Here is a 9,897-nt window from a genome sequence, read left to right as displayed (position 1 = left end):
AACTTACTATGCTCTCGTGGAAAGGAGTAGAGAGAGGAGAGCTTGTCTGAGTAAGCGCCCACACCACAACCTTGGATTTTTGTGATGTGTTAGAGCGGCAATGTAGCAAGGGCATGACAAGCTTTGCCTACCTTCAAGGACCACTATATCATGAAGAAAAAATCTACCCCAAACAAGCGGCAATGTAGCAAGGGCATGACACCACAACCTTGGATTTTTGTGATGTGTTAGAGCGGCAATGTAGCAAGGGCATGACAAGCTTTGCCTACCTTCAAGGACCACTATATCATGAAGAAGAAATCTACCCCAGACAAGCGGCAATGTAGCAAGGGCATGACAAGCATTGACTACCTTCAAGAGGGTTGTGCGACCCTTGCTTGAGCTTTTGGAATTTGAGACGAGTATAAAAAAGGGGCATTAGGAGGAGCAAGCAGTCGCTTGCTGCAAAGGTGGTGAGAAGAGGGGGAGAGGAGAGGAGCCTTGAGATCTTGATGCGTTAATTGAACTCTTGATCATTCAGTGTCACTTGAAGATCTCTACTAGATTCTCTAGGCACTCAAATATAATCCTGTGCCCAAATGTAATCCTAAGGTGGGCCACATCATCATTTACTACAATTGATCTTGCTATTTGAGGTCACCTCTCAAGAACCATGCCAAAAGTTCTTCACATGGGAGGGATGGATGGGCCAGTAATCCTTCAAGAGACTTAAGTGAATAGTCACTAAGATCCTAGGGACACGATGGGCCAATCCATGTCATTAACTATGAATCCATGGTACCATGTAATAAAACACAAAGAGTGCGAGCCTAGGAGTAAGTTCTAGGTGGAGTTCGAGGAGCTCAACTAGATGAGATACATGTCTCTACCATTCATGGTAACATCCTCAATATGGTTCCTCTAATGCGAAACACAAAAGTTGCGGGCCTAGGAGTACATTCTAGGTGGAGTCCAAGGAGCTCAACTAGATGAGACAAATGCCTCTACCATTCATGGTAACATCCTCAATATGGTTGCTCTAATGCTAAGCTTGCTAAATCTACTTGACTTCTTGTGAAGCAAGACCCACTCAAGCAAGACCCACTATCTTGCCCACCTCTCCTTTGTCCTAGACAAAGTGAACTACTTTCTAAATTATTACTTAGTTTTTGGAGAAAGGAGACCTTTATGGCTTGGGGAGTAACGTACCGTCTCATCCCTTCTTGTTGGACCAAGGATCACCCCCAAGAATGTCCACCTCTCCTTTGTCTTGGAGAGATTAAATTGCTTTCTAAATTGTTACTTAGCTTTTGGAGAAAAGAACCCTAATGGCTCCCCAAAGTTAATGGCTGACCAATGGCTTGGTGAGTAAGGTACCATTTCAACTCTTCTTGTTGGACAAAGGTCGCCACCAAGAATCTTTTTTCCGAAAAGAACCTCCAAGAAAAGAGAGTGGGGGGTGAAAAGAGGGGACAAAAACGAAAAAAGGCTCTCAACTAAGGAGGACTTCCCCTCCATAATTTAGAGCTAAAAGAGAGCCGCTCTAAGCCTAGAAGAGCTCTAGGCGGCTAAGGCTGCTCCCAAGGAAAGGACAGCAGAAAGACAAGAGAGGGCCAGAAAAGTCTTAAGTAGGAGCTTGAATGGAGCCACCAAATGAAAGGCTCTTCCAACAAGGACATGCTCTTCCTTGGAAGGACTCCAAACAAAGAAGCCACCCTCCGATAGAAAAAAGCTATGGGCTTCTCGGAAAAGAAGCCACCCTCCAAAAGAAAAAAGCTGTGGGCTTCTCGGAGAAGACTAAGCTGTGAAGTGCCTTGGTAGTTGAGGACTCCCAAGGCCGAACCAAAAACCAAGCTTGAGATCCTAGCTTATAGGCTGGGAGCTGAGCAATGCGTCCCTCGGGGGAACTACAGCTTCGAAGAACCAGGCTGGCCGGTTGTGAAAAGAGGTTAGCCAGGCTCCACACTATACCTAGCTGCAAGGAACCAACTTCTAGAGGCTCCTCAAGTATCGATGGGTGATGGTTTGGTGACCAGGCAAGAAGACCACTACCACGTGGGATAAAGGCAGCATCACAATGTGCTGCTAGGAGCCGCAATCAATAGCGACTACCTCTAGAGGTGCCTTCTTGATCGAGGGGCAGCGGAGGAGGGGGGGGAGGACAAAATATTGAAAGTCACTTAAGAGAAAAAGATCCTACAGAACTGACTTCCATCTTAGTTCTAAAATCTTCCCAAACGATTGCTGGTTTGAAGTAGTGAGATATTGAAGGGAACCAGTACTTCCACTTTAGTTCTAAGATCTTGCAAAAAGCTTGACGATTTAAGGTAGTCAAGATATTGAAGGGGACATGTATCAACATAAATGTCCACATTGTCCGTAAAGACTTAAAGATCTGGTTTAGTAAAGTCTCGGATGTGACTTGCTCTTGAGCAAGACAAAACAATTGGGTACGAGCTGCAGCAAATCTGGATGTTAGAAAACTTGCCTTTGAGCAAGATAAAAAAATTGGGTACGAGCTGCAGCAAACCTGGATGTCAGAAAACATCTTTCCAACAACTCAATCTGATTCCGTTTAAACCAAAAACTCAAACTAATTCCGTTTAAAACAAAAGGACTTCTTTTTACCATCGATCGGGAGCAGACATAGAATGACATTTGTTTCTTCCTATCTCGAGACTCTTATCTATAAACTAACACAACGCATTCGAGAGCTTCTGAAATCCTCTCCCTACCATTTCGGTGCATTTGCATTCCAGACGTTCACAGAAAAATCTTTCGAGCGCAGTACTCTACTTAAGTTTCCGCATCTCCATTTGAACAATTGGCAACATGAGAGGGATATCTCCATTTGAACAATTGGCAAAATGAGAGGGATATTGGCACCAATCGGCAAAAGAGGGCAAGCTGACAACGCGATACAAGAGGCCACTGGCCAATGCAACTAAGAAGTCAGATTACTACGACAAAAAAAGAGAACGCTCTAAGAAAGTAAAAAGTCAGATTACTAAGACAAAAAAAGAGAACGCTCTAAGAAAGTTAGTATCAAATGTGTACCCATGTGATTCACATAACCACAAGAACTCCATGGCAAGGACAAGGTGCAAATAATTCTATCTCAAGCTGAACTATACACTCAGTTTCCTCAACGCGATATAAGAGGCCACTGGCCAATGCAACCAAGAAGCAAGAATCACTATGAGAAAAAATGCTAGTTAATTTCAAATGTAGACTAATCAGATTCAAATAACCACAAAAACTCAATGGTAAAGACCCGCTACAAATAATTCTATCTCAAAGGATCTACTTACAAGTGCAGGTAAGACAATTTATTAGGAAAGTCGTTCAAATTGACAAATTACAAGCCTAGTTTAGTGCAATTCACGAGATCAATGTCGGTGTAAGCTATCAAGATAAGAGCGCTTTGGACGTCGATTAGACCCATGCTACACAGATCCTGCTGGGAAGAATTCAAAGCCTCTCAAGATACAATCCTAGTTTAGTGCAATTCACGAGATCAATGTCGGTGTAAGCTATCAAGATAAGAGCGCTTTGGACGTCGATTAGACCCATGCTACACAGATCCTGCTGGAAAGAATTCAAAGCCTCTCAAGATTTGAATGAAGGCATCTCAAGATTTGAGGTGGTGCAACGATGTTTTCCTTATGCACAGAACCTGCACAATGTGGATGAACTTGGAAAGAATTAACAGCATCTCAAGATTTGAACTGCCGCTACGATATTTCGACACACGCTACAAGTACAGCCAATCATCAAAACTGGAGACGTTAATCTACAGCAGTCATCATCGTCAGGTAGTATTAGAAAGACGATCTAGGCAGCTATCAACACACCATACAAAAATTTCTACATTTGACGTAAGACCGTCCAGCATCACTATTGGAATGCATTCTGGCTACTCGCGGCCTTAAGCAGTCGTGCAATCGTAGTCACCCAACGTTAAAACAATCCATAGATTCTTTCAGTCATCTATAAGAAGCAATGCTGAGTGCTCTTAACCGTCAGTTTATAGAAAGCGTTGAGGTCCTTTCGACAATTGAAGAGCGTCAGTCAAGCATCTGACGCATTTCTATAGCTTTTGCTAAAAACAATGTAGAGTAAAAGTTCAGTTGAATTCCCCGAGCTCTAGGCCCCTTTACTACTTCTGTTCCAAAGTCCCAATGGTCTTGCAGCAGACCAGTGGCGAATGTTTCGTAATTACAATTGAATCAATCCAGAGAAGATCATCAAGATCCTTGAATCCTCTGAACATCAAGTCGAGAAATCCTATAGTCTGTACAAATAAAAAGCATGCTGTACAAAACGACTGCCCATCAAAAGCAGCCACATTTTCAGCACCAAGACTGCCCATCAAAAGCAGTCAGATTTTCAGTGCCTATTCACGATTCCACTATTAAAGGTTCATCGGCTTTCACAGTCTGCGCATCAAATAATGTCCAAGGTTAAAATTTGGGCATGGCCTGCAGCATATACCAGTGATCTAATTCCACAGTCGAAACATAATAGACAATCAATTGCTACAGACAATTCAAGCATCCCAAAGCATCTGATGCAACGCGCGCAGGAAACCACAAAAAAATCAAACCAGTGCAAGACATTCCGGGTGTGAATGCTGGAGTAATTCTCCTCATCAAGCAGAAAGAAAACCCAAGACAGGTATGCTTCATGAAAGATCAGATGAGACGCGCTACCTTGATGGGGTAAGACGACATCGAGTGAATCGCACAAATTCCATACGGACTACCATTGCGAACCATTTTGATGAAACCGGCATCGCCCCAAGATTCGCCCCAGGAGTTCTTCACAATCCAGTAGTCCACTCCATTTTCGGTTCCATAGCCGACAGCCAGCACACCGTGGTTTGTGTCGTAGGGATCGCTGGAGCAAGATCCGTTATATACACCCTGCAATCAATGAATGGAACCGAAAATTCCTTAGCTGCTGCAATCCCAAGATCGCCATAACAAACGCACATCACAGCATCACAAATAAAAATTTCTTAGCCGCTGCACTCAACATCGACGCTTAAGGTCCGCTGCTACGGCTACCACGGTTGAGGTTCCATTTCATACCTCAGCGTAGAGCTGGAAGTCCCAGGCGGAGCCATCAATGGCTATACTCACGGGCTGCTTCGCCACGGCGGCCAAGAGGGCTGCTTCATCGTAAGAGTCAACGTCTGCGTAGTCGTCGATGGTCACAGTTTTCTCCTCCCCTTGCTGTCATAAGACAAGATACCATCACGTAACAGAGGGATTCATACTTTCTCCAGCCCTCAACCTCATGACAGATAGCGAGGGGGAGAAGCCCAAACATTGAAAGCACAGAGATGGAACTGATGAGGAAGAACACAGTCGTGTAACAGCCATGATGGCATAGCGATAAAATAACAGAGAGAAAAACAGGCACTTGTAAGGACTGCGGCGTGTATCGAAATCAGAAGATCAACCAATCGAGCAAAAGTCAAGCATCAGCGGCCAATCGCAGAACAAAGAGAGGCAGAACACAGCGATGATCGAGGAGCAGACTATCAGACAGTCCCTCGTGTCGTAGCGAGGTAAGAATCACGAGAAGGAAGGGGAGGAACCGACCAGCTTGATGTTGCAGGCACCCGCCTCTCCTGTCCAGCTAACATAAGGGTAACTGTCTTCGGATGCGATGCCGCCGTTCTGAATCACCCACTCGAACGCGTCATCCATCAGACCTCCGTTGCAACCTTCGCTAGAGCCTCCCACATCGCAGGTTACCAGCTCTTGCTCGGACACGCTGATTAAGTTTCCGGTGGTTATGGCGTTGATTCCTTCCATTGCGCCAGTCGCAGAGAAGGCCCAGCAACTCCCTGCAATGGAAGAGATTCACCAGATCGGAAAATTGGTCGTACGAAAGGCAGGAAAAGCTCTGATCGACCGTCATTGCAGACAGAAATCGATCGCAAAACACTCAAACGGAAATTTTGCGTCTCACAAGAACAGCACACCCCAAAAATCGCTCGCAAGAACACGAGATCCGTAGGGTCGTGACGGAATTCTTCACATACCACACATGCCCTGATCTTTAGCGGACGTTACGGCTCCTTCCGCCCTCCAATCCACAGCCTCAGGAAGGTCGGAAGACTTAGACGGCTTCGACTCCGAAGATGGCTTCTTCAGTCCTCGGAGTTTCGAGCGCTGCCTCGCCGCGTCGGACTTGAGACCCAAGCGCCGGCTGGTCTGGAACTCTTCGTTGGTGAGGTCGGCGAAGCGATTGAGGCCCAAGCGGAAGGATTTACTGGAGTCACGGTTGTGGCGGTCGATGTACATCAAGTTCTCACGGAAGATAAGGAAGCGGCGGTGCTTTTCGGCGAGGTGTTGAGGGCCGTAATGTTTACCATGCTTAGAGTTCCAGGAGTCGAAGAGGCTAAGGAGGCGGGGGGGGGAGGAGAGGTGATGGGGGGAGTAAGAGAGGAGGGAGGCGAGGGAGATGGAGGCAAAGCAGAGGGAGAGGGCGATGGCGAGGAGGAGGGAGGAGGAAGAAGAAGAAGAAGAAGCCATGGCGAAGATTGAGAAGAACAGGAAGATATGGAGCTTATTAAGTAGAAGAAGAAGAAGAAGAAGAAGAAGAAGTAAAGATTTGATGAATGAATGGCTAGAAAGTAAGGTCGGCCCCCTCCAAAAAGTAAACTCGCTTTTTCTCGCTCTTAATTAGTCGGTCGCTGTTTTGATTCTTCATCCAACTTTTGTCTCATCAGCATTACATGTTGAGATCAACATTGCGGTTGAGATTAAAATGTTGTGATCAAAATTGTTGATGAGATTCATGGATCAACATTGTTGAACTTATAGTGAAAATGTGGAAATTGATTTAAGATGACAAACGTGTTCAAGATACTTATCGATTTCACTTCTCTGCGTTCTCTCTTCATTGCTGCTTTTTTTTTCACCTCAGATTTTCTGTTCAAGTTAGTTCATCAATCCTTTTTTGCAAGTTCACTAGTATGTATAAGGCTATTGTGATGTTCCTGTTAATTTTGGGTACCGAAAGAGTGTTAATTTTGTGTAACTATGTCCCCCCTACATTGATAAATGTATATATGTATATACATTTACTTGTATATACATATACATTCACCAGATCCACCAGACACAACAATCCTAACTTTTTTTCCGTCTTTACACGATATTTTCGACTCGGCTGCCGCCCAACTAATTTTAAGAAACCACATATTTGGCGCAGCGCGCTAAAAACAATTGCAGCCTACATCCATGTTGGTGATCACTGATCCTACGGCGCATCTCGAGAGTAGAGTTGTACCACAAGAATCGCTCCAATCTCGAGAATAGAGTTGTACAGGAGCACGCAATCAAAGCTATATACTTATAACTCGGCAAATGCCAAAGAGCTCACATTGGACCCGCAACAATCGTAGGAATCTCGAGAAACCCGTGCCCATTTCAAAACCATTTATTATGCTTCACGGCCCCTCATCAATCGGAGATACTTGCGCTGATCATCATAATAAGGTAAATTTCTCTCCCTCCGTGGAATTAGTAGCGCCATTCATTTCTACGAACTTCGACAATTATTTGGGGAGTGGAAGCAGGAAACTTCACACTGGGAAGATCCCTTTACCTCACTAATTGGGCGCTAAAAGATGCACCAGCGTATTCAAATACCTTTTTCGAGAATGGCAACACGTGTTTTTGGGAAAGGGTGAATTACTTTCACACAAATAGGGGATCTAGGAGGAGCAAAGTGGATGGAAGTGGAGCACCTAACCAGAAGGTACCAGCTTTCCAGAGGATAAGGGATGTTCATGCGAGGATTGATCAACAACTTGAAACCGGATTGGCCAATGAGCTATGTTTTCAAGTAGACTCGAGATTTCAAGGGCTTCTTATGGTGGACAGGAAAAGAATTTCCTAAACTAACCCTGCAGGACTTCAATGACAGACACGCTGCTCTGATAGCAAAGGCTCACTGGAAGTTTCACGCACCGATGGACAGAGAATCCACCTGGAAAATGAGAGCGAGGGGAAGCTGGAAATCGACTCCTTCCTTCAAATTAAACTTCTTGATCTGGAGGGTTCTAATGGGCAAGCTCCCTACTCGAGCAAGACTTGCCAAGTGGAACCCGAGAATACAACCACTTTGCCCATTCTGCAATAATTTCAAGGAGACACACATGCATCTACTGTGGGAGTGCCCTATTTCTTGAGACTAGATTAGCAAAAATGAATGTACAGGTCAAGATCACGTGGAAAACTACCTTACTAGGTGACAAGAAAAAGCACAATGATCTAATCTACCAGATGATCCAAGTGATTAGAGCCCTAGTGTTGACATCCATATGGAAGCATAGAAATGATATAGTCTTTTATAGAGTACCAAAATCTAGAATCCCAATAGATAAATTCTTTGAGGAGATTCGGGCACTCACTGCCCTTTTTGGTTTAACAGACGAAGCTTGTAATGCCTTGACAAGGCTTTGGGTTTGAAGTTTTCTACCTTTCCACAGGAAGGTGAGTTGTAATTTCCCTTTATCTTTTCTTTAATATATGAAACTTTACCGCGGGAAAAAAAAAACTTCAAAATTTATTAAGGGACAAAATAAGGGAAAGAAATGAATGACTTAGGCGCAGCCCAAATGTGAGCATCTAGGTGCGGAGCCTCAAGTCACACAAGTGTGCGATGGCAGTGCTCCTGTGTGCGATTGGATCGCTCAAAGTTGGTAAGGTCCATTGAGCCACCCAGGCGCCCGCATCACAAATGTGGTGTGTGGAAACAAGACCTTACTTCATTCATAAGGGATCACACAATAGCATGAACAAGATGAATTTCATTCATGTGGCCTACTGAGAGAGAGAGAGAGAGAGGGGGGGGGGGGGGGGAGGGGGCTTGCCTAGAGAGAAGAAGAAGAAGAGAGAGAGAGAGAAGAAGTAGAAGAGAAAGGGGAGAGGGAGAAGAAGGAGAAGAGAAAGGAGAAGAAGAAGGAGAAGAGAAAGGGGAGAGGGGAGAGAGAATAAGAAGAAGAGAGAGAGAGAGAGAGAGAGATACACACACTCAAGGCATGGGAGTGAAATGAGGAGAAATCATAACTAAGCCCTTCCCTCCTGGCCCAAAACCATTTGAAATTTCCTTTATGGAACATGAAAAGTGGGTGAGGAGTCCTTTCCAAGTGGGAAAGGAGCCCTCCCCCACCTTTCCCAGCCAATCAAGGGAGGTTTTATATGATGACATGTGTTATATTTTGATAAGGGCATCTTCAAAGGAGGCAATTACCATTATGAAGATTCTTCAATCGAATGGTCCAAATTTCCATTCCATTGACCCAAACCTTTGACAATTAGGTTTTTTGGCTTGCCCTCAGGGTAGCCTTAGCAACGCTTCAAATTTGGCAAAGCATTTATTAGGCATTTAAAAAATTTTTAGAACTACATTTTTCCTATTGGACAATATGTTGGCTCTTCTTCATTGGACTTGAATGAAGACTTTAAAGTAGTTGACGATCTCTCTCTCTCTCTCTCCCCTTCTTTATCTCCTCAATTCTTCTTACACACCATCTCCACCTTTCCTCCCCCCCCCCCCTCTCTCTCTCTCTGTCTCTCTCTCTCTTGTGTAGTCTTCCTCCACACCATTTCCTTTTTGTTTGCTTTTTGGCCTGCCCTTTAGGGAAGGTCTTAGTGAAGGTTCGAGTTCTTTCAAAAGGTAAAATAGGGGTTTTTGGATTTCAAAAAATTCTTCAATTTCATTGGCTGTTGTACGGGGCTTTCAATGCATGCATTTGATGCAGGTGGGAGTTGCACCGTAATAACCTGCAAATTTGCAAACCCCATGCACCCATCCTCTCCTTCCCCTTCCAATTCACCCCATCCCCAACCTCCTCCTTTTTGTTTTCTCCCCCTGTCTCTCTCTCTTCTTCTT

At 44.6% G+C, this 9,897-nt stretch overlaps 1 protein-coding gene across 1 annotated transcript; it reads right to left on the bottom strand.

The window, feature by feature from the left end:
• Positions 1 to 3,939: 3,939 nt before the first annotated feature.
• Positions 3,940 to 6,584, bottom strand: LOC147880652 (cysteine protease XCP1-like). The gene is made up of 5 exons (XM_087370582.1): positions 6,035 to 6,584; positions 5,589 to 5,836; positions 5,073 to 5,216; positions 4,692 to 4,904; positions 3,940 to 4,418 (listed from the first exon to the last, which is right to left on the bottom strand). The coding sequence occupies exons 1-5, from the start codon at positions 6,525 to 6,527 to the stop codon at positions 4,380 to 4,382; spliced, it is 1,137 nt and encodes a 378-aa protein (XP_087226708.1). The 5' UTR covers positions 6,528 to 6,584; the 3' UTR covers positions 3,940 to 4,379.
• Between the last annotated feature and the right edge of the window lie 3,313 nt (positions 6,585 to 9,897).

The sequence above is a fragment of the Dipteris shenzhenensis genome, chromosome 32 (assembly GCF_047967505.1).
Source record: "Dipteris shenzhenensis isolate YYH24624 ecotype China chromosome 32, Dip_SZ_1.0, whole genome shotgun sequence".
In the NCBI taxonomy this organism is placed as follows: Eukaryota; Viridiplantae; Streptophyta; class Polypodiopsida; order Gleicheniales; family Dipteridaceae; genus Dipteris; species Dipteris shenzhenensis.
This window is presented reverse-complemented; position numbering and strand designations above follow the sequence as displayed.

Excerpts from the sequence above, each read along its gene's own strand:
- LOC147880652 (XM_087370582.1), bottom strand. The coding sequence starts at position 6,527 with ATGGCTTCTTCTTCTTCTTCTTCCTCCTCCCTCCTCCTCGCCATCGCC. Across the intron at positions 5,217-5,588 it reads GTGCCTGCAACATCAAGCTG|CAAGGGGAGGAGAAAACTGT; the intron begins GTCGGTTCCTCC and ends GTCTTATGACAG. Across the intron at positions 4,419-4,691 it reads TGTCGTCTTACCCCATCAAG|ACTGTGAAAGCCGATGAACC; the intron begins GTAGCGCGTCTC and ends TTTGATGCGCAG.